The sequence below is a fragment of the Lepidochelys kempii genome, chromosome 4, assembly GCF_965140265.1.
Source record: "Lepidochelys kempii isolate rLepKem1 chromosome 4, rLepKem1.hap2, whole genome shotgun sequence".
Lineage (NCBI taxonomy): Eukaryota > Metazoa > Chordata > Testudines > Cheloniidae > Lepidochelys > Lepidochelys kempii.
The window spans coordinates 86,830,709-86,855,578 of NC_133259.1; the positions used below are offsets into that span (position 1 = coordinate 86,830,709).

Consider the following 24,870-nt stretch of genomic DNA (forward strand, 5'->3'; position numbering starts at 1 on the left):
AACAAGTTTCAAGAATTATTTGATGGTGGCAACTCAGTGGTCCAAAATATGACTTACCTAGCCCAGCTCTTATGAAAATTAATTCTGATTCAGTTGCTACATATTTACCCAAACTGCTCCCATGCAACAGACTCTGAACTTTTGCAGCATCACATTGGCTAATAAAGGCCAAGTGTAATCAAGAAAAAGAGACTCTGGGTATGTCTACAGAGCTGCTGGGACAAGTCTTGCAGCCTGGGTCAATAGAGTTGTGTTAACAGGTTTCACGCTAGAAAGTCCACTAAAAATAGCAAAATGGACATTCCAGTTTGGGCTGGAGTTTGGATTCTGAAGCCTGAGGAGGAGGGGTGGGCTTCAGATCCAAGCTCTAGCCCAAGCCAGAAAATTTCAAAGCCGTGTCTACATAGCTCTTTTTAGCATGCTACCCCAAGCCCTGATAGTGTGACTCTGTCAAGCCAGGCTGCAAAACTCACTCCCAGCAGCTGTGTAGACATACACTCTGAGATTACACATTTATGCAAACATATCCATGTTTATTGTCACCTTGTCCCTCCACTCCATCCCCCTTTGTTTGTATATCCACCTGTTGTGCCTGGTTATTATAATCCTAGACTGCAGGATCTCTTGGGCAGAGGACTGTCTTTGTTTTGTTTGTTTATACATTGTCTAGCATAATGGGGCCCAATCCCTGTCTTGGGTCTCCAACTACTACCATAATAAATCCATAATTACATTAAAAATTATGCTGAATATTAGGATACATTTCCCAAATATCTCATGGCATGGGGCAGGGCGTACCCCTCATAGATTGGCACTGTGTGGGTGACCCCATCCCCAGAGTCCATGATGATACCAGTGGTACACCCAGAGGCATACAGGGACAGCACTGCCTGGATAGTCACATACATAGCTGGGGTGTTGAAGGTCTCAAACATGATCTGCGTCATCTTCTCTCGGTTGGCCTTGGGATTCAGGGGGGCTTCAGTGAGCAGGACAGGGTGCTCCTCAGGGGCAACCCGCAGCTCATTGTAGAAAGTGCGGTGCCAGATCTTCTCCATGTCATCCCAGTTGGTGACAATGCCATGCTCAATGGGATACTTCAGGGTGAGGATGCCTCTCTTGCTCTGCTCCTCATCGCCCACATAGCTGTCCTTCTGCCCCATGCCCACCATGACACCCTGGTGCCTGGGGCGTCCCACAATGGAAGGGAACACGGCTCGAGGAGCATCATCCCCAGCAAAGCCAACTTTGCACATCCCGGAGCCATTGTCAACAACGAGGGTGGCGATTTCTTCATCGGCCATTTTGATTTAATCTGAGAGAGACAGTGAGGAGCACAGACTCCGTTAGGTGCATGGAAGCTTTCAAGGAGATGTGATCGGCTACCTCCCCCATGCGCCCTACGGCAGGGGATGTGGATGGACTGGGATGTTGTCTGGACTGGGATGTGGGTGTAGCAGGGCTCAGCCTATGGAGCTCCCACCCCCTGCATAGGCCAGGCCCAGCCCAGCACTGCCTCCTCGCCCCGCCCCCTCACTAGGCCCGCAGACTCAGCGGATCCGACTGGAGACGAGGGCAGGTGAGCATGACCCCAGGCTGGAGTGGCCGCCAAAGTGGCCAGCGGAGCGGCTAGCCCCCTCCCAGCTTGATCCCAAGGCCGCCGGCCCCACCCCTATAGAAAAGTAGTGGGAGATAGATATATTCGCTCCAGGCTAAACAAATCCCTGGTACCAGGATAAGTGAAATGGCAGCTGCTCCAGGTCAGTTAAGACACCTGAGGCCAATTAAGAACTTTCCAGAAGGCAGGGAGAAGGCTAGGTTGATTGGGACACCTGAAGCCAATCAGGGGCTGGCTGAAACTAGTTAAAAGCCTCCCAGTTAGTCAGGTGGAGGTGCATGTCAGGAGCTGTGGGAGGAAGTTGTGCTGTTGGAGAGGCTGAGTAGTACACACCATATCAGGCACAAGGAAGGAGGCCCTGAGGTAAGGGTGAAGTGGAGCTTGAGGAAGTGAGGGCTGCTGTGGGGGAAGTAGCCCAGGGAATTGTACGTGTTATGTTTCTAAAAGGTCAGCTACCATAGCTGATACTATTAAGGTCCCTGGGCTGGAGCCCGGAATAGAGGGTGGGCCCGGGCTCCCCCCCCCACACACCTTTGCCCCCTGATTAATCACTGAGACTGGGAGACAACAAAGACTGTGCAAGGAAGGATAACTTCTCCTCACCTCCCTCTCTGGCTTATGATGAAAATGGCTCAGTAGACTGTGACCCTTGTCTCTAGAGAGAGAAGGGTTACGTGGAGGTCACAGTGAGCCTCTGAGGCTAGCGAAATCCACCAAGAAACATGGGACCCATGGAGGCAAGGACAGAGCTTTGTCACAACTCTAACTAATTACTCGTCACCTCTGTGAGGTAGGAATGTAATTAGTAGAGCCAGTGAGGAAGTTTTCAATGAAACTTTTTTTCATCAAAAATTGCCAATTGTTTGAAACATAAACAATACCAAATTTCAAAATTATCAAACTATCCGATTTTGACATTTTCAAAATGAAAAGTTCTGATATTTGCTTCCAAACAACTTTTCATTTAAAATTTAAGTTAATGTATAGTAATAAAAAAAAAACCTGTTAAATTTAAAAGGTCAAAATGGAAACACAATGTTTCAGAATTACCAAAGAAAATTGACTAACCCAATCTGAATTTTTTTCAATTACCAATTCATGAAAATTCTTGAGATTTTGACTTTCAGGACAGGATTTTTTTCAAAATCTTGAATTCTTGCTGTATTGGAAAAACATTTCCTGAGAACTGTAACAGCTAACACTGTTAAGGAAAAGAAAACTGACACAACTGCCTAAATTTCTGCCAGATTTACTAATTTTCAGAAGCTTGGTGATAAGGCTTGAAGTATTCATAATGCAAGGATTTAACTGGTGTCTTAGGGCACCAGCTAGCTCTCAGCTATGTGAGCCAAGGATATTTTCAAATCAAAAACCTTCACATTTTGCATCCAATTTAATATTTTAACATATAAAACCACATTTGGATGTATTTTCAGTTTTTGGAGTACTGATATGTAGGACCCTGTGGATTTTCCTTCAAATAATGTCCATATTCCTCATTAATAGAGATGGCCAAACAATTCACAGTACACAATGTATTCTGCACATGTAGCCACTTTCACAAGCTGAGCACAATTTTCTTGAATGTATTCATTGTTTGAATTTATGTGATGAATATATCACTCATTGGACTGAGCATGCATATTCAAAATTTGAGTATTTCTTTTTTGCAATTGGGCCGATAAGTCACATGGGATTGTTTCTGTCCTTCATTGGATACACATGCTAATGTTACCAACTCAAATACCTGCAAGTGCAAATTTCAAACTCAGTTTCTGTGAACACTTGAGCCTGTTCCTTTGTACAGTAATTGGCTTTCCATAAACATCTGTGCTTGTAAAAATTGATTGCTCAAATGTTCACAGAAAACAAACTTAAAACAAATGAGATCATGCTTGAATTCATTAAAAATGTGAACAGATATCTTGGAATGTTTTTTTTTTGCACCATTCTACACTGCACTGGTTCTTTAACATCTCGGATAATGTGTGTTTCGCATGATTTAATGTTACAAAATAAATGATCTCAGAAGAGAAGAATTTTGAAATATTTTTGAACAACTTCTATAAATAGCTACTTTGGTACTGGAAAATCCATAGTGAAGCACAAATTCTTACTTTCTCAGTAGGTATTAATAATTAAAGAATATTTAACAAGCAATGTCTCTGTCACCAAAATATAGGGTATAATATCATCTAACTTGTATATAGTGTTTTTGTCTTCAGAACATTTTACAAAACCTAACATATTAATGCATTTGGCCCCAGTCGCCAGCTTTGTTTCAATATTTAACCATCCTCAAAAGCCATTCATTGTCTCATGCTTGTTATGTTTTTGCTTCTGCAAACAGATGCCCTATTGTGCACTGATATGTTGGCACAGAGTCTCATTCATTGCAATTTATCACTGCATGGACACAGGGGTCTAGGCTTGTGCATCTATTTTCAGATTGAAAGTCATACGTAGCAATAAATGGTTGAAAATTCACCATGGAGGATTTAACCTCAAAACCTTTTTTACTGCAAGTGTACCAATGCAAAGAACATTATTGCTGTTATTATTAAACTAGTAAAAGTTGCAGTAAAACAGTTCTTTTGTTTGTTCACTTGTTAGACAAATAATGCAAATCAGTCTAAATCTCTTAGAACAGAATTACACTCTAACAACTTGGGCAACCCAATGTGAAATTTAATTAGCACCAACACCCTCACCTCAGGGCAGCATGAAATAATCTTAATTTGTTAATTTCATATTATACAAATATCCGTAAAGATTTAAAAACACACAAGAAATTGGGTTCTAACCCACGAAAGCTTATGCCCAAATAAATTTGTTAGTCTCTAAGGTGCCACAAGGACTCCTCGTTATTTTTGCTAATAGAAAATTAAAATGTTTTGATTTTGCCTCATGAAGGCTTGTTTCTTCTTTCTCGGAATGTCCAGTTATACCAAATGGAGGTTGAATTCAGTGAATAAGTGTTGAAAGAAAGGAATAAAAATGGTTAAAAGTTTCAAGGAATGGTCTGTGTGGGAATACAATGTTAAAAGGGCCACAGTTTGGGTGCTCAACTTGTATTTTCAAACATACCAACATGTGAAAACTGCATTGATGGGAGCCTAGTGACCCAATTTGTGAAAACAACCATCTGTGCTTACAAAACAATAATATATCCAAACTAATGCACAGAAAAGACCCAACCCTGGGCCAAATCCTCAGTTGGTGTAAATCAGCATAGCTCCATTGTACTTGGTAGAGCTTGTGAGAACCAAAGAACTAATTTAGAAGAAACAGATTAAGCTCCTAGGTGGATTGGCCGATATCCACCAGAGATTTTCAGTAATTCTGGCTCAAGTTACTTATTGGGAGAAAGTTGACTTAATATCCTTTTAATAAATTGTTATTAAAGTTAATCAACAAACAAAAATGAAATCAAAACTTATCACTAAGGCTAAACTACTGTAAACCAACCAAGGGTTCAACAATTAAATTGTTAAACTGAGGTCAAAATAAGATGGAATAGACAAGTTAACAGCAATATTGAAATTAAGCAATACATTTAGTCAAATCATCAAATGAATACAGCAGATGATCTATCCGTATAAGTCCTAAAAGATGAGTAAAAAAGATGAGTCCTAAAAGGAGGTAGCTCGCTATCTATTGAGTAACAGACCCCAATTAGAGAATTTCCCTATGGCAACAAAATCAGCTTAGCTAGTTGAATATTTTAATACTAAAATCAAATTATTATTTACCACTAGGTCATATCCTCAGAGCCAATTGAAGCTTCCACCTTAGATTTCACTATTATATATAGAGCTAATCTGTTTCATCTTCCCTGCCTCCACAAAACACATAAGACATTAACAAAACACTAGGATAAACAAAGTTGAGCAGCTCTCATTGAACACATTGTAGCTGATAGCTTAATTTCTCTGGCCTCTTTCACAGAAGCGGAACACTCATTCAGTGCTTTTACAAAGCAGAGTTTAGGGCTATTTAGATTGGGGGGCAGGGTATTCATTAGCACTTCCCCGTGTGCTCTGTACAGGGGAATCCTCAGCCAGGAAACTACAGGTGGTTTGAAACTTAACAGGGCAGAGAATCTGCCCCACAGTATTGACTGTGATCCCTTGACCTTTGTGGAATTACATGTTTGGACCCCAGGCGGGAAACTGCTGATCTAGGGAGTCCGTCACAACCTCAGATGCTGATGGATTGCAAGGTGAATCTTACTGTTTATAATTACAAAAGACCCTGGGTGGTGAGTGGACTATATTGGTGTCTTTAAGACACCTTTGCCCCTTCCTGACCCTGGGCATGCCCCATAGGACTTGCAAGGAGGTCCTTGGAAGGGAGCTTTACAGCTGTTTTGTACTTTTCCCGTGTTGGGAGAATCATTATGGCATCGAGAGGCCAGAGCTGCAATGAGTATCTCTTCAGCTCTCTCTGACTCCTTACTTCAACAAAATTGTGAAAATTGATGTCAATAGAAATTTTTCCCAAGTGGGGATTATAATAGCTGGGAAATTTGACTCAGAACAATTTTGAAACCCTTTGTTTTGTTCTTTTATTTAGTCTCTTACAATATTTTGTTTTAATGTAATAGCTTTCTTCATATTGGTTTTCTGTCTAGTCAAATATCTTGTATACGTCCACTGGAAATTGTCCTTTCTTTTCCACACGTCATGTCATGCCTGGTTCTGGCCTAGATATGGTTTGTGAACTACTGTAACCAAAAACTTACTTGTGGTACAGAATTTTCAAAAGAAAAGCATTTAATTAACATCCAGAGCTAATGTAAGAGAGCACTTTGTCACAGTATTGCTACTGAACATGAAAAAAATCAAAGAATTTCATAATCTTGTTGCCCAAATCCTAGGAGACTCAACATAATTTTACCGTAAACACATCCCTGCTAGTAGCTCTAATGCCTTTAAACATTTCTCATACAAGAGAATGCTCTTTTATGAATTCCCATTGGGGTTTGGATCTTATTTGTCAAAAGTTCACTTTGCTTTGAGTTGTTCCTTATGAAAATCATTATATCACAAGGCTGTCTTGTCAAATAATAATGTAGTATTGCCCTTTCTTCTGTTACCACTCCATTTGCATGATGTCATATTGCATGGCCAAATGCATGCCTCATAGAAAGAAAACAAGAATGCTGCTTTTATATTGTAGCAAAACCAAAATCAAGTTGTCACAGCACCACAATGTGAAACCTGAAGTAAAAATTAAAGTTAAGCAACATTCCAAATCTTCAGATGACTAGAAAAAATAATTGCAGCAGATTCTCTTCTGACTTACACCAGAATAATTCCATTTAAATTCCCATCTACAGCAGTACAACATGCCTACATTGAGGTTCTGCACAAGTGTAGCTACAATGATATAAAAAAAGATCATTATAGATTCACAGATTATAAATCCAGAAGTCTAGATTATAAGGGCGTGGAACTTCCCTAAATTAATTCCTGAACTAGAGCATATCTTTTAGAAAAACATACAATCTTGATTTAAAAATTTCCAGTGATAGAGAACTTACCACAATCCTGGTGAAGTTGCACTAGTGATTAATTACCCTCACTGTTAAATATTTATACTTTATTTCGAGTCTGAAATTTGTCTAGGTTCAACTTCAGTCATTTGATTTTGTTATACCTTTGCCTGCTAGAATGAATACCCCTGCATTGTGGGTACTTTAGACTGTAATTGTCACCCATTAATCGTCTCTTTGATAAATTTAGTAGACTGAGCTCCTTTAAGGAATGTTTTTCAATCCTTTAATGATTTTCATGCCTCTTCTCTGAACACTCCAATTTATCAAAGTCCTTCTTGAATTATGGACAGCAAAACTGGACACAGTATTCCAGCAGCAGTCACACCAGTGCCATATCATCTCTTGTAGCAGGGTTGCCATTTATTGCCCACCCACTTGTGGCCAGAGGTGACTCCAAACCATGCTCGCTCTGTTTCCCTTCTTCAGGGCCACTTAGGAACTCCCCTCAATATGTCTTTGGACTACCCCCAACCACCACATGGGGCTGGGTTAATAGGTGAAAGCAGTACAAAGTGGTCCTCAGGATCTCCAAAATAAACACAATAGTTCAAACTCATCTCAGGTTCTTCTCCAGCATATGGAGCTCTTTTTCTACCCCAGACTGTTCTTCATGGACCCGTGATGCTGACTTTCCTCTCAGGAGCTCAGCCTACTGGCTCTAGCATCCTTCTCCCTGTCATCGCACTCTCTGTGCATTATTTTGTTGGGAGTAATGTCAGTCTGACAAGCCTATAACTATGCAGGTTATCCTGTTCACCCTTTCTTGGTTCTAGGAAGACAGCACACCATCCTGTTGTCTTTCTGCCTCTTGCAGAATGTTCTTTCCATTCTTCTTAGTATGGAATCTCCAACAAGGGTCATCTGTCTTCCTTGGACAGTTGGTGATCTCTTTGTGGGCACACTTGATTGCCTTTTGGGTTATGATATGTCCCATACAGCTCTGTGTTCCATTCCTCCCACCAGGAACTTCAGAGATTTTCTGCAGTTTCCTCACTGACCATATAACAATAGGATACTTCTAGCTGTGTAGAATTCCTCTTGGTCTTCTCTCTGGTAAATCATAGCCTTCCCATCCTCATCCACTTTTGGTAGGGGATTAGTGGTGCTTTCCCGTGGCTTCTCTGACAATTTGCAGCTGGTGTTGAATATAAAAGAATTTTTGCCTACTGAATGGAGGAGTAGTATGTATGCTATGTCATGTTGCATTCTATATATTTGCTGCCTATAATGTGGTAGATAACATTTTAAAGCACTGGGCAGTATTTCAGGATCCCCACCACCTCATAAGTCTCATAATGCTATCTCCAGGGCTTGTGTCCGCACTGAAACACCTTCTGCTGTTTAGAGTTTCTAGTGTTGCACCTAGGGCAATGGCTGATCTTGCTTTAGCTTGTTGTGGAATTTTCTCACTCAAACTATCTTCCTCAGTTCATCCCTCATTAATTTAATTAAAAAAAAAAAAAAACAGCAGCAAAACCACCAAACACCTAAAAGCTCACTTTTTTCAGAGATTTTTTCTCTATCAGTATGCCCCTCTGAAGGACTTACTTTTTTATTATTTTATTCATCTGTTTTGATGAAGATTCATTGTACTGTAGTTATTTATTCAGCACCCTGAGCAATTTCCCAGATGGCTGATGTACTCTCTAAACATTATAAAACTATTTATAAACAAATTCATGATCACATTATCCTTTCCAAACTGGTCAGCCTCAGAACATTTAGTGTTGTTTCAGATGAGAGAAAGTAAAAAAAGGACATTTCCGACTTAGATACAATGTTCAGAAATCAAATGGTTATAGTTTGATTGTGCTCTTAACAAGACTTTAACCTTAAACCTTTCTCGTCTGATTTCAAATCCAGTAAGCACATTATCTAATATATGTGAACACACATGATTATTTAACTATTACGTGTATGTAGTTATTGTTAAGACTATACAGTTTAGCATATTTCACCACAAATTTTCTGCTACTTAAAGTAATACATGGGGGAATAAGCTTTAATAGCACTTCACACTCATTAAAATATGAATTGTTTGAGGTAGGGAGACGCTACTGTCTGGAATGAATGAATTTCTGTCATAAAAGATACAAGAGAAAAATCAACCTGTTCAGGAAACATTCTTAAAATGTTATTGTATGGGCACTCACTTATTCACTTATGGTTGAATAAATGTCTTGGGTGAGGAGTTAAGAGGTATTTGCATAAACTGTAATTATGTGTACTAATGTGTGTTCAAAGGCACATGCCAGCAATACCAGTAGAAATGTATGTTGTTTAGATATTCATATTAATCTCTCAGGTGCACATTAGAATAAAGTTTTTAAAATATTTTATATAAAGGATGGAAAAAGAAATTAAATTTAGTTGTTTTTCTTTTTTTTTTCCCCTCCACAGATATTTTTAAATGCAGATATAATCCGACTGGGAAATCTACCAATGGGTTCCTTTTCATCTTCCCCATCTAGTTCCTCAACTCCTCGACAGACTATCTATGAGCTCTGCGTTTGTCCTAGTGGTAAACTGTACCTTTCCCCGGCAGGAGCAGGCTCTACTTGTCAATCCAGTAGCAACATCTGTTTGTGGAGCTGAAATGACTCCAGTTTCTCCTCACACCAGAATAGCCTTTTGTTACTGTCCCTCTGCTTCACAGTTCTGCTCGGTTTCCTTGTGACAAGTTTGAAGCTTCAAATGGCCCGCAGAGCAACTTCTTCCAGTGTAAGCAGGAATACAAAGCTGCCTTCTCTTGTGGCTCATGTTACCACTCAACATAGAGATGGGAGTGAGATATTCAAAAATAAATGTAATCTTCATCAGGAAACCTGGATCATAATATCATCTTTTGTCCAAAAGAGAGAATAACACAGGTGCCTTTGCTACGTGAAGTGAAGCACATAGTTTAGTTTTATGCAGGACCTGGATATGAACTGCACACGTATATACAGTACTTATACAAATTAGCCCAGAATCCAATTGTGAGATGAATAGGTAACCCCTGTATGATAATTAACTTCACTGTCTGAAAGCACAATTTTCCATTCATCTTTTTGGATGTAAACTTTTATCCCTGAATTTTAAAATTTTGAAGCATTGTGTGATGCTTGCTTTATTAAACAATTAAAATTCAGTACATGGTTTTTAACAAAAAAAGAAAAAAAAGTAAAAAAAGAGAGACAGAATCCCTCTGAGTTTTGTTTCTTTAAAACAAATGTGTTGTTACTCTGTCTTCTAAGTCTGGGGTTTTGTACGTTTAGGTAAATTTTGCAAGCACTCAGCAATATTAAATTTATGGAGTTCAAAAGACATCCACTCTTGTTTGTCAGATCTGAATAGCCTCACACAGTTATTAGTGGGTTACTGCACATGAAGTGATTGCTTTTAGTAAAATGTACAGTTTCTGGAAAAGAAGAACAGGATAAAGAGGGAAATATTGATGATATTGAACTGTCTGATCAAATAGGTTTTTTTCAGAAGACATTTATGTTTGGCAAAAAAAAGAGACGCTCTTCAGAGGTATATCTTGTCCATTTTATAGCACTTATAGCTTGTCTATCCGCTGCCATAACATAATACGTAAATACTAATGTAATGCATAACACCAAGAAGCAATGCATTTACAACTGGAAGGCCCGCTCAGATTTATTATCCTTTTTTCTTTTGTCATCTGCTGTTAAGGTTTTTAAAGTAATAGCATTAAAAATCCATGAGCAAATATGAAATGACATAGAATATTAACAAGTACATTGACATTGTGTTGACTCCACCAGGTCTGTGTTTAGATAAAGCTATCATATTTCCACTCAGCTTTCAATAGTAACTCTCTTTTTGACTAGCTTGACCTGGGAATTTAGTTATGTTCCATTTTTCATTACCTGTTTTCTAGTAATTGAGCTCCTGCAAAAGACACTTTGGTATATTGTTGATAAATTTGTCTCACTGCTGCTTAACAAGAGTATCTTGAAACTTGCAGAATCCAGGAATGTAAAACAGATAAAAAATGTTTCCTATTGTGGGAAGATGACTTGATAACAATAAGGTAAGTGTGCTTTTAAATATTATCTTTTCAGTTATCCCACCCAGCTCATAGTTTTTGCTGTGTCTAACTATAAGAACACCAATGCAATGATTTGCTTCCAAAGCTAACTCTAAAGTTGGGGAGAGTAGTATTAAAGGGGTAAAAAATAAACGAAAAAATAAAAAGTGAAACTTGGCAACCATAATAATGTGATTAATTTTCTGTTTTAGTATCATCTATAGGGTTTATTTTGTTCACTACAGGTGACATTCACCCTTATGAAGAAGACCAGCACAAGGTCTATACACTGCTTCACAGCTATTTGGCCTTGTTCTAGTCTTATGTGTAGGGATGAATTTCACCAAAAAGGAAGAGCTATCCCCTCCGCTACTACATAGTCAAACAAGGATTTTAATTAGACTACTTCATTTGCTCAGATTTCTTCAGCTGTTAACTTTTGAATTTTGAGACTTTAATTCCTTGTCTTTAATAAAGAAAAATACTTCTGCTGTTAGTCATTTGTTTTTCCTTTTTCTGGTACGCTAATTCTCTGCAATACAGGAAATAAAGTAGCAGCATTGTAAGAAAACTGTAGGAATTGTCAATATATAGTGGATCTTCAAACGACCTTATGAGGAAAGAGATATCTTTCATTTGGGCACATAGGTAACAGAATGTATGTGTAAAACTCATCAGCACAAATGATATTCCAAGGAGAGGAGGACACCGCTGAATGAGTCTGTGTCTCTGAGCTCATACATTCTATCATCTGTGCCCACGTGCGTATGCTGGTAATTTAAAAGATGGGCAAAAAATTGCAGAGAATCATTGATTCGGTGAATTTAACCCTTTGTGCTGTTCTCAAAGTGTTCGTGAATAGACTGATTAGTTCTTTGCTGTTTAAAGTGTATTGCGGAATGTTTGTGCAAACAAATGTCAGCCTCTGGGAACGGCTTGCAATAGTTTGCTGTGAGTCTTCCCTTGAGTATTCTCCATTCATGATATTCGAACTGTATGACTGGTCACCTGAATACAGTAGAGTTTTGGTTCCCTGGCTGAATGACCTAACTTGTATAAACTACTCCTACTTCTGCGTGAACTGAAATTCATTACATTGCAAAAACAAATGTAATTATGTGATGAGATTAATTTTAGCGACAAGCCTAAATTCATTTTCCACCAACATTTGTATGTTCAGCGTTGCCAACTCTTGCAAATGTTAATGTGAGTCTTGTGAAATTGGACGTTTTACTTTAAGCCCCAGCTCCTGGAAACAAGTGAATATGTAAGAACCTCAGCATTCATTTTTTTAAAAAGTAAGTTTCTAGTTCTCAAGGTTATGGAGAAAAGCTTAAAAATGTGATCCAATTTAAAAAAAAAAAGCAGAAGGAAAACAACAAGAATGGAAAAATTATTTTAAGCCAATCTCATGATTTTGGGGGCCTGACTGATTAATTTTGAATGCTTGTATTTGGCAGTACTGAAAACCTTACTTGTATGTATGTTTATGAAGAGCAAATAAGAAGGAATGCTGAAACAAACCATAGTTACAAGTTCCTAAAATGCTTTAAATTAATGTTCCTCCCTGTTTCCCAGTTCAACTGGTGGTCGTGCTTAAAAAAAAAAATGCAGCTGCAAACACCCATGCATTTAGTTTTCGATGGAGGGCTCGTGGATGCTCTCAGCAAATAGATCACACAGAAACAGGGAGTGATATCATTACATTTCGACTATTGATCTTATGAAGCTGAGGTGTAAAGTAAAGGAGGTCGCGTGTTCAAAACCGAAGGATGTTTTTCATTGCTGTTCTTGCCACATGTCACCTTGCTGCCTTGCTCTGCTCATGATAAAGCAACTGCAACCCTTTCCCCCATTAGTATGCTTGACTGGCTGAATGTTCCGATACCCCTCTTTAGAAAAGGTATGCAACTTCTTGCCGTGGCTAAGGCAACAGCTTCCGAATTTCCAGGTCATTGCATTGTGACAGCTGCAGGGCAGGGGTGAGAGTCCCAAAAGCATTTTTAACTCTTTTTCTTTTCAATTAGTAAATGTCTAATTAGGAAAATAATACCTGGGGCTAAAAAATAATCCTCTAAGGTGCTTTATAATATATGAATACATGTATCACAAACTGCCTCTTTTTATTAGCTTATTAGCTTGGGCGCTACTGAAGTGGTTTTATAGTTGGCTCACCTCCTCAGAATTGCTCATATGGCCACAATGAAATATAAGAAAAGACCTTGTTAGCTACATGTATTAATATTTATTATCGTATAATATGTTGTAAAAATGTCTATTATAATAGAAAAGGATACTGTCTCTTTCTTGTTTAAAAAAAGCAAACAAACATTGAATGACCTCTTTGAACACTGTTACCTGTATGGTTTTGTACTGCAGTTCATTCACTGGTTAAATGTTAAAGACCAAAGACTGACACTTCTATTATATCTAATAGTATGACACAGCTGCTTCCACTAATTCTGTTGGAAGGAAGAGAGGAGAAGTTGTAATTACAACATGAAATGGTAATGTACTTTTGCTCTGTGCAGCATTTTGAGATGTAGATTTTTTGTTCCAGAGGGATAGTGTCAGTGTCCAATTATATTGTTCTTCAGACATAACAGGTTCTTTCACTGTTTGAGATCATGAGAAGAGGAAAGAATGTGTATTCCAGAATGTACCAAAAAGTTGCTTACTTCAACTGAATTTATAATTTACATTGTTTTGCTTGCACAGTGATTGGACCGGATAACACAATTCACATTAGACCAATTTAGAAACAGAGGGCTATTTAGTATGGATTGAAGAAACAGCCATAGGGACTGAAAGAAGTTGATGGATGTTAAGGATATTCAGCTGTAATAACCTGTGATATTTTTAGGGTTTCTAAATCATTGCCTACATGTTAACAAAATAAAAGCCAAACTTATTGGAGATATTGATATTGATATTGATATTGGAGATATCAGCTGATTCACTGTAATGCAGATGCAAACTGGATAAGAGTTTGAGTGTTGTATTGTTTAAAACCATACTTAAAAAAAATCTAACCATTTTTTGTTTTGTTTTGTAACTATCATGTTAATGTTTTTCTTGTGTGTATAGATATATAAAAAGATGGAAATATTTTCTTACACATACTATGCAATGTTTGTAAAATTGCAATATTACCAAAATTACAAAAGCTGTGCTTTTGTACTCTCTTGCTTTATGTAATACAAATCTTTTTATATTTAAATTGATTTTGTCTTATAAATTGTAGATAACATATTTATTCAAAAGCAGTATACTGTATATTCAAGTTTTTTTGTTTGGTTTTTTAATGAAATAACAGCAAGGTTTTGGAAGTTGGAAATTACTTTTGTTGAAACAGTGGAACTTCTGTAGCATGTAATTAACACATAGAATTTACAATCTGTACTGTACTTCTTTGTATTTGGTCTTAGTATTTTCATCTGGTGCTACCGTATAACCACAATGTGATAGATGAAACAGGAAAACAATGAACAGAATTCATTCAGGATGCTCAAATGTCAAGGGGAGACTAGAAATGTTACTATTGATGAGAAACCTGTTTTTTTTTCTGGATAATTTCTATTTAAAGATAACTTCTGTTAGCACATTTTCTTTTTGTTTTGTCTAAATTTGCAATTTGGTAATTTTTCTTGGTTCAATCTAACTTTCTAAACTACATACAAAACAGAGACTGCTGGAGATTGTTTTGATTTTAGAAAACAAACACACACCACCAACATATTTAGATTGACTATTTTGCAGACATTCCAACCTGCAAAGTGAATGGATTTATTTTCATGCCAGGCTTGGAGAAGTTAAAACTAAGGGAATGATTCTAATTTATACTAAGGCAACTTTGCACCACTCTTTTGAAGAAAAGGAGCTTTAAAGTCAACATAAATTACATTTGTACCTGCTTAGACCTCCTTAACCCTAGAGCTGGTTGGAAATTTGTAGGTGAAACGTTTTTTGGTTGAAAAGTCCTGTGTTGTTAAAAGCAAGACTGTGAAAATGCGTCAATTTCAATGAATCTCCCAACTAAAAATATTCTTTAAAATAGTATTTTCAAGATGTTTAAACACTTTTGAAACAAAAAAAAATAGTTTTCCAGTTTTACTTTTTATTTCAAAATTTAAGTTAGACTGAAAAAAGTTAAAGAGAAAAAACAGGTTGAAATTTAAATGAAATATTTCAAAATGATCAGACCAAAATGTTTCAACTGACTTGAACAAAACAATAGTGCGGCTTTTTAGTTCACAAAAATGTTTGAGATTTTGACTTTTTGTCCCAATCTAGGGCAAGAAAAAATTATGAACTCTTGAAAATATTATCTGGACAGAAAACCATTTCTACTTTACGCTGTCAGAGTGGTGTAAAGTGGCCTTAATGTAAGTGTGAATCAGGCTTGTGTTGACTAATTCAAAAATACCAGTGCAGTATTCAATAAAACAAAAATATTCTGACCCATTCTATGCAGTCATGAATTAGTCATTCTCATCCCACTAAACCTGTATAAGTAAGTATAATTTTATATACTCTTCTAGTTTTAAGAGAGAATCTCACCTGAAACTTTGGTTGGGCCTTGAGTTGAACCCAAATTATGTTTTTGACATTTGTGTTTTTTTTAATATCACCACACACCTATACAGTTTGTGACTTGGGCTAGGACTGGAAGGAAAAGTGCTAGAATACCCTGAAGAAATCACGTGCTGTATATCTGGTCAGACCACATCAGGAAGTACCAGATATAGAATCATAGAACTGGAAGGGACCTCGAGAGGTCATCTAGTCCAGTCCCCTGCATTCAAGACTAAGTATTACCTCAACCCTCCCTGAGGGTGTTTGTGCAACCTGCTCTGAAAAATCCCCAATGATGGAGATTCTACAACCCCTCTAGGCAATTTATTCCGGTGCTTAACCACTCTGACAGTTATGAAGATTTCCCTAATGTCCAACCTAAGCCACTGTTGCCGCAGTTTAAGCCCACTGCTTCTTGTTCTATCTCAGAGGTTAAGAACATTTTTTCTCCCTCCTCCTTTTAACAACCTTTTATGTACCACAACTAAACTTGTTCCACATAAATGAGACAGATACCATTATTAGACCAATAAGATTATGAGAAACAGCCAAGCTTTAGATGCTTCTCTGAGCATCTGACCCTTTTGATGAAGTACTTCAGAAAAGAGGTAAATAAGCTTTATAAGTTGTTTTCAGGGGAAAAAAACAATGGGCCTTTGTTCTAGCCATGCTACAATTGGCACAGGACTTCAGTTGGGGAGCAAAGGTCTCTTTACACCACCTATACAACTCCATGATTCTCCTTGACCAGCTCAGCTTCTGACATAAACCAGCAGCCTTAAACAATATTCAATGTAAATTAGAGTTGCTATTTCGGCTGCCAGAAATACCCAAAGTACAGTTACTGCACAGGGTGTGCCCCCTACGCTGTCGGCTATGTTGGGAGGTGGGTTAGAATATTTTCCACCACTAGGAGAGTTCCCCATGCCAGGGAGTCTGGCCCAGTGAAACACTTCTAAGTTTTCTGTTTTCTGATGTGTACACTTTTCCTGCTAAATCAAATGCATCTTTAATAGTCTCACCTTAAGTACTATAGCAATTCACTAGAAGGCAAATCCTCTGTCTACATTCCATAGGTCTAGGTAGCCCCCACAGGTGAGAACAGGGGCACTTATTCAAAAGATTTCACCAAATGTTTTAGGGCCAAATGTGAGTTAGTGAGAGTGTGTGTACCTTCGTGAGAATTGCAAGGTCAGGAAATTTTATTCTGTCCAAAAAGATAATTGTTTGATCAGTGGAAAAGACTGGTATATATATTCAGGAAAATAAAAATACAGGAAACTGTCCAAATTAGTTCAACCTATTGTAGGGAGAGTAGGGGGTTATCCAGCTTCCCATAATGCTTTCTACTTAAAATGCCTTTAAAAAAATCACAAAAAAGTATCAAAGAAATACATAACATATTCTATATTATTAACACTATATATATGCATTGTATACAAGTAGAATAGAGAAGTTACGAGTGTGCTAATAATTTATACTTCTATATTGTATTAATAACTTTATTACAAACCTAAATTTAGCAAGTACTGCTTAGAATATTCAATAACAGCAAACAAAATATTATTTCTTTGATACAGCATTCTCATATCCCTTATAAATTAAGGGTCTTCTGTTGCAGTGATTTCTTCTGTGGTTTTCAGCACTTTGTAGAGCTTCTTTGAGATCTGCTGCTGAAAAGTGCTATATAAGAGCTAGATTTTATTATTATTATTATTCTCAGGATAGCTCAGATGCTTCTCTGGGTTCCATTGACCAATATTCCACAACATGTAAGGAAGGAATGCCAAAGGCAGCCTGACAGGGCCTAGAAGAAACATTGCCATAAAGGCAGATAGTCAAGATTCTATCAGCTGCTGTGCCCACCAAAATACTCGATTCCACTGGCAAAATTCACTTCGGGCCATGATACTGTCACCAAAGTTGTGTATGCTTGTTCCAGAAGTGACTCAGATCCTATATATTGAAAGAACAGGGAGCATATATTGACCATTTTATTTAATATTTGGAAGGCAGTAATTATTCTCGGGCAGTTCATTGAAAGTGGCTGTCCCAAGTGTGCACAATAGTAATATAGCTGAAAACTTTCTTACTTCTTTCATGAATAAAAATAGTCATTCTGCCATAGGGCAATTATTAACCCAGAGAAAACAGCTAGAAAGCTGATAGGGAAGGCTGGTCATATATAATATAAATCAAGTCTAGTCTCTCTCTCTCTCTCTCTCTCTCTCTCTCTGATTCTTCTTGGGAAACATCCATAGAAAGGGACAAACACAGAATCCTAGAAGTAAATGTCTGTGCCTCTCAAATATTGAGGGTGAACTCTAGATGTGTGTGTGTGACAAATAGAAATAAAATAAGCTCAGATCATTAAGGGCCCAAGCCAAAGCCTATTGAAATCAATGGAAGTCATTCTATTGGCTTCATAAGCTCTGGATCAGGTTCAAAACCTTTATTGAATGTTTGTGTAATACAAGTTTAATCAAATCACACCATTAAATATACTATTTCTAACATATACAATTAACATTCGTACATTTCCACTCCTGCATCTAACAGCTTGTGAAACTTGAGTGCCAGCATATTAGCAAACATTAGTCTGGTTGTGCTGTGTTCCCTGATGTGTCAAAATGGAGTATAGCAGATGAATTTAGGACCATTCAGACCATGAGACCATAAACAGAAATAATATACATCTGTTGGCACTGCATTGCAAATTGCATCCCCTTCATTCTCTTGTCCGGCTTGAGAGGGCCCATTTATTTAAAAAGTGCACTTGGGTTGAGGTTTGAGTATCCCTCCTCCTGGCAGAAAAGTGTTTGTGGAAACCACTTGTCTGAAGTCTCCAGTCACTTCTAAGGAGGCTCAGTGGACTAATGTCAGCCATAATAAGGGCTCATGGGCTCCTTTCTCCTACCTAGTGGGCAGGGCAATAAAATGAGTCCTCCCCCCTACACACACACACACACGCAATCAGGACTGGGGCTGGTCTTCCATGACATGATCTACTTTGTCTCCAGACACAGCAGAAGCCCTTCTGTGAAACTAGCATGGCATTCTGTGAGAGGGAGAAATATAGTGGCAGCCACTGAACATGACAGGTGCCTCTGCAGCATACAGATTTTTCCCAGGGGAAGTCATCTGTGCTAGTATCACTCTTGGAGGGAGATGCTTGATATTCAGGCCTGGGGACCAGAGGTATTGATGATACAGCTCCAGATGGAGCTAGGCGGCTTGTGAAGAAGGATTTGTCTTATATGTGGAAGGTCTGTGGATTCTGCATAGACTTCCCTGCAGATCCATGGTGTCTGCTGGTTTTACCAGGTGTGCCTCCTTCCCTATCTCAGTTTCCCAAACTTCTACCAGTTCTCTCTCTCTCCAGACTGGAGGTGCATGTTTCACCCTCTTCCAGATTCTGGTGTGGGAGGTGAAATCACATGTGGGCCTAGTTTGAAACACAGATGTAAAAGATGTGTGAATGGAAAGAAGAGAAAGGAGGTCAACGAGCAAAAAAAGCAGAGAAAAAAGAAGTAGAGAAGGGGAAGAGCCGAGAAAAAAAGATAGGGCCAGATGAGGAGATGTTGCCATTTAGAAAAATGAGGATAATATATTCCCTCTTTACATTTCTGTTTGCCTCACCAGATGTTTTAAAACATGAGACAAACCTTCAGGAGGCTGTTGACTTGCTAGGCTCTCGTGGGATTAGATATGTATTATTGATAGCAAATGGAGGGTATAGGTTATTTTACGGGTTACTACAGTGTTTGCTATGCCAAGCCCCTCCTGGTGACTTCTGAGCTTTTCTGTCTCTGACAGTAGCAGCACGAGAAAAGGAGCAGCTAGGGACAAGACTGAAAGTTATTTGTATGCAGACAGAGCCCAAGGACTTCCGGCGGGGTTTCAGGTGCACCAAGGAATGCAAGTTCAGACTCATTACACTAGATAAATGGAAAAAAATCAGAGAGCCAGCTGGGAAATAGAGAGATGTCCAGTGCATCTATGTATGGTTAAGATTAACACTCATGGGTTTTTTTAAAAAGAAAACAGTACCAACCTATCATGCATTTCTTGTATTTCTCTTCATTAGACATATTTAAAAAAAATCAATTTCTGGCATCAAAACATTTTGAGTTTGTCTGTGATCACCTTCACAGCCCCCAGAAAAATTATAAAAGAAAACAGTCTTATGTAGAAATGACAGTCAGAAAATAGTTGTGAAAGAATTAGTTTAACAAATAACAGCAACTCTTTTATGTTTTGCATTATAGCCCAAGCACATATGGCCAGGTAACAGTGAAAGTGTAAAAGAAATATCTTTCCGTGACACAAATTTCATTTCAAGGCCTTAAAATCCATGTTAAATTAGATGGGACCACTCTCCCGGCTGCGATCTTAGTTTCAACAGTTACTAATGTGAGAGAACAGTCTACATCTGTAGTTGTGATTTAGGTCATACAGTACACAGTCTACATAAGGTCATTCACACAAATCCTTTATGATTAATATGTCACATCATACACGTCTCTCAGTAAATCTGCACATTAGATGTACAACAGACCTGCCGAAATTCTGATACTGAATGTAGACCATTTGTACCTCCAGTTTCCTTTGGGGGAAGTCAAGGGTACTGTGCAAGTTCTTTCTGAAGGACAGTGAAAATGAACATTTTTTTCATGCATGTTCGCATATTTTTCATGAGCAAAGCACCACATGAGTAACCAGTTTACTGGAGTCACTCTATAATATATCTTGATTTGATTATTTACCTCCAGGTTCCAAAATCTTGCATGGATTTAATCTAAGATTGGTGTTATATTTTTGTTTATCTATAGTACATTATATACTTTTTAGGATATTTAAATTATATATCTAAACCATAACACTTTATTAATGGCCATATGTTGCTGATAACTGAAAGGGAAAAATACATTTAAATCATTTTGTGTCTCATTTTTCAGTTATGATTTCAGTTGATTTAGGCAATATTCCTATCTAGTTTTCGGAAATGTAACAAACCTTTAATCAAATTTGCCACTGTACAGTTTGTCTATCAAGCATCACTTTACTTAGACTATTGTGATAGCTAAGTATTTACATTCCAAGACAAACATTTCTAAATGGTGTATTATTCCCTTTTAGAAAAGAAAAGTTGTTTTTACTAGAATTACTGGAAAAAAGTATATAAATGTATTACCATGTTGTGAAGTATGAGAAGCTATGTTATATCAATTTTTAAATAAATGTGAATAAAAATCTTTAATATAAACCATTGTGAAGTGTTCAACCTCGAATTATTTAACCACTCTGGTGACCTCTTGTTTGAAATGATTCTGGGAAGATATACAGTATTGTAAATGTGGTCTTTATATTTTCTTGTGTTATGAGTTGCTGCTTACATCTTGTCGAAGTTTTGATTATATCTCCTAGAAGGGAGAGAAGTTTTTTTCCTTTACAGAACTGGTATATTTTTTGCTGTATTCTTTCATACTATGTCAATTTATTCTTTGGGTACATTCATACACTATCAATTTATCCTTTGAGTGTTCATTGTGCATGTAGCAGTATTTCTTTACTTAACACTTAAGCTAAGATCCATCAAAACACTTGAGCATGTGCTTAATTTTAAGCACATGAGTAATCCCATTGAAGATAACGTGATGTGGTTAAAGTAAAATCATGTTTAAGAATTTTGCTGGTACTGAATCTTGATGAACTAAAGCCGTATAATGCAAAGCATTGAATGGCCAAGGTTTACTACAAGGGAACTGAGGTGAAGGGAAATTGCAGACTGGTCTCCAGTGTCCTACTCTTATCTATTTGATTAGAGTAGTAAACCACTAATTGGAGGATCTGTTCCTCACCATTTCCCTTTGTATATCTATGTGAATTCTCTGCACAGCTGCCTGCATCAAATCAAAAAGCACCAAAGGAGGTCCTTGGTTATTATCTGGCTTATGTTGCATCCACTACATGCTGGTTGCTTTCTGCACATATAGTAAGAAACCAATTCTGGCCACATATGAGCATCTCAGTGTGCTTTGGTTAGCTGCATATTTAAGCGTGGATTTCACCAATTACCAGAGTGAATCCACAGCTATTGGCCATATAAAGTGACATATACACACATACACAGATCTTCACATTATCCATATATTTCAAACTTGTTCAGCAACAAGGAAATAGCCTTTTGTCAGCATGTAGTGGGCGGTAGCAGCTTGATTTCTCAGCATATCTGCCTCAGCACAATTTGCTTTCACTGATTAGTCTTGTACTAAAATTGTCTGCACATCCATTGTGGATGGCACTCCTGCACCGTGTCAGGCAGTGAGCACAGTAACTCCACTAATACGAGTTAAATCCATTTCAGTCCTCAAAAGATGGAAATACTGGAGCTGGCTGCTGTATATTACAAGCTGTTCCATGACACAGGAATCCTGGAGGGGGATTTTAAAAAAGCAAGCAAGAAACTGGTTTGTTAAATTGTGACAAATCCTAAATTGTGTCACTGCCCTATTTATTATCCCAAGGTCAGAGGAGAACTCAAACAAATGAAGAATGGATTTTTTCCTACACTTGCCACCATAATTTTTTGGAAGAAGAAGAAAAAAGGAAACATTTGCATTTCCAGTGTTTCAGGGAAGGATCTCCAGATAAAATACATAGGAAATATCATTCAAAAATGGCTCGTCCTTGTAAAAACATGAACCTGGTAATATTGACATTCGGTAATGAGACAAAGACTTGGCGATCGATTACATGAACCAGCCAGTGTATATATCAGACATGCTGTGGGGACCACATTGACCTAACTTTTCAGAAATTTTTCTGTGTTTTCATGTCAGAGTAGTCTGCTCATGCATACTGATTTCTTACCTTTTATTTTTCCTTTGGGACATCTGCCTCCTTTCTCATGTACTGAGTGGTCTGAGTGAATACCCATACTGTAAAACTTCCACAACAATGGTACATTACAATGGCTCCCCAAACAAGTTACTTTTCCTTCTTTGTTGCTAAGAAGAATTTTTCCTGATTGCAAAGACCAGGCAAAGTTAAAACTGATTGAGTCCCAAAGTTTTCTTACTGTCTTAGTGCCACTTTCGTAGAAGCTGGAAGACGTTTTAGAAATGCTAGGAATAATTCCTCATTTCATAAGCACAAGTCAGAGACCTTGTCATCATTCCTGGCCAAATGATCCTAGGCTAAATCATCCTCTTCACTAGATAAATTATTCTTTTCTGGCCATTGTGGCTTCTGGAGGGAGGGTAGGCAGGGCAGTCCCTGAAAGACATGATGCTGAGGCTTTTCTAAACCCCATGGTTCTCAAGGCATTCATACAAAGAGCCCGTGTTCTTCCAGCACTTTCCTCTCTTGCACAGCTAATGCAGGATCTAGGCTACTTCTAGTTCTGCACTGACATATTCCTGCCCTTTCCAAAGGAATCCTACTGCGATTTTCTGCTAGAAATTCTTCAGGTTTCCTGAGGAGAACACTGTTTCCTATGATGACTGCTCCCCATTGTATCCCTCAGCAGTATTACTCCCTCCCCTCAGAAAAGACCTTCCAGATGCCAGCCTCAGCATTCCTCAGTTTTAGAAGAAGGGGTGACACAGCCATATTCACTGTTGTTTTCCTCCCCCTGATGTTCTGGAGATAATTTAATTGGATTTTCCCCTCAGTGACCTGGCCTATATCCCTTTGCCTCTTCATCTCAAATCCAAGTACACATGTAAGAGAAATCATAAGTTCAGCCACTTCCATGAAAAGAAATGACCATTCTCAAAGAAGCAGTCAACTTCTTGTTGTTGCTTTGTTTACTGGTCCAGTCTATAAGAAAATATCTAATTGCCAAACTTGCAAAACATTTTCAATTCTCAAAGTAGTGAAGATTTCAAAGAATAAGTTTATCATTTTATACAGGTGTTTTGTACTATTCAGGTGTCTTGAATTTGAAGCTGTTTTCTCTGAAGAAAGAAATTAGTGAAAGACGTTAGAAAATGTACTAGGTTACTCAGAAAACTAGCACTGTATGAAGTCTCGGGGGGGGGGGGTGTCTGACTTCTATTTTCCTTGAATGTGTCCCGTTCCCTAAAAAGCAGATCATTCCAACACTCAGTTTATTATCACTGAAAGTGATATAGACATATACATTTTCATCACAAGAGAAATTCCTCAGAAGCAAAGAGAAACAGAATCCCCCCCCAGAGATATTAAGCTGACCTGCTAAAATAAGCAGTTGTAAATAGTGTCCCACTTTGGTGTGGCATTGTTTCTGTGCTTCAAAATGCTTGAAATTATGATCTCTCATATTTAAAGTGGATTTTATCATATGACTGAAGATTGCATAATATATCTCACTGTTTAACTAGCCTTCTGTTTGCAGCAAAAGATAGTTCAGTATTTATCTCTCCTGTAAAAGGATATTAAATTGTCAGAGGTTTGAGCTGTAAAGTGGGATATAGTATGTTGCTTCAGGAAAAAAAAAAAAACCTACTTGTTTTCTCCCATCAAATAAACTCTACCTTAGCGGTCGATTGTGCATTTTATACTATTAGCTAAGTGTACTATACTATAAGCTATTTTAACTATGTCATTTTCACTGGCTAAGATAAGTCTAAGACGTCACAGGAGCCTGTAATGTTACTGTTTGGGCTTGGTTAACATTGGTATTTAGTAAAACTGTGCTTTGCATTTTGTAATTCAAAATAATAGTTTCTGCAGTAAAGCAGAGTTTTCTTTAACACTCAAAACATAATCGGTGACTAACATTTAGCTAATAATAGGGGGGAAATAGTAACCTGTTAGAAATGATAAATTATCCTAAAAAACTTCAAACACTGCAATATTTCTGAAAGGAAAAAATGTCATGTTCCATTTTTATACACTCTGTTATAGGAGATTCATGGGGAATCTAATAAAAACATTTTGGTTACTGCATTGTATGATGTTTTAGTATCAACTATTCTTGATGACTTTTCTGTCTGTGTTGTTACTATTAGAATTAACAGGAATGCTGATGTGTGGCTTACCACAGAAATTCCAGTCATGGAGTTAGCCTCTGCTGTAGCTATATTAAAGTTGAAA

General features: G+C 37.8%; 2 protein-coding genes across 7 annotated transcripts in view; one reads left to right on the forward strand and one right to left on the reverse strand.

Annotated features, from left to right (window-relative positions):
• The window catches only part of SGCZ (sarcoglycan zeta), an 838,252-nt gene extending 827,078 nt beyond the window's left edge, over nt 1-11,174 (forward strand). For 5 of the 6 annotated variants that reach the window (XM_073341950.1, XM_073341949.1, XM_073341952.1 and 2 more), the window contains one exon: nt 9,579-10,244. In XM_073341950.1, coding sequence (XP_073198051.1) covers nt 9,579-9,773 — 195 coding nt within the window. In that variant the 3' untranslated portion in view covers nt 9,774-10,244. Of the gene's footprint in view, nt 1-9,578; nt 10,245-11,151 lie in introns of those variants that run through there. The other variant, XR_012158659.1, reaches the window with a different exon arrangement.
• Nucleotides 753-1,365, reverse strand: LOC140910785 (actin, cytoplasmic type 5-like). The gene has a single exon (XM_073342622.1). It carries the CDS (start codon nt 1,302-1,304, stop codon nt 753-755), a length of 552 nt encoding a protein of 183 aa, XP_073198723.1. The 5' UTR covers nt 1,305-1,365.
• Nucleotides 11,175-24,870: the final 13,696 nt, after the last annotated feature.

Excerpts from the sequence above, each read along its gene's own strand:
- LOC140910785 (XM_073342622.1), bottom strand. The coding sequence starts at position 1,304 with ATGGCCGATGAAGAAATCGCCACCCTCGTTGTTGACAATGGCTCCGGG.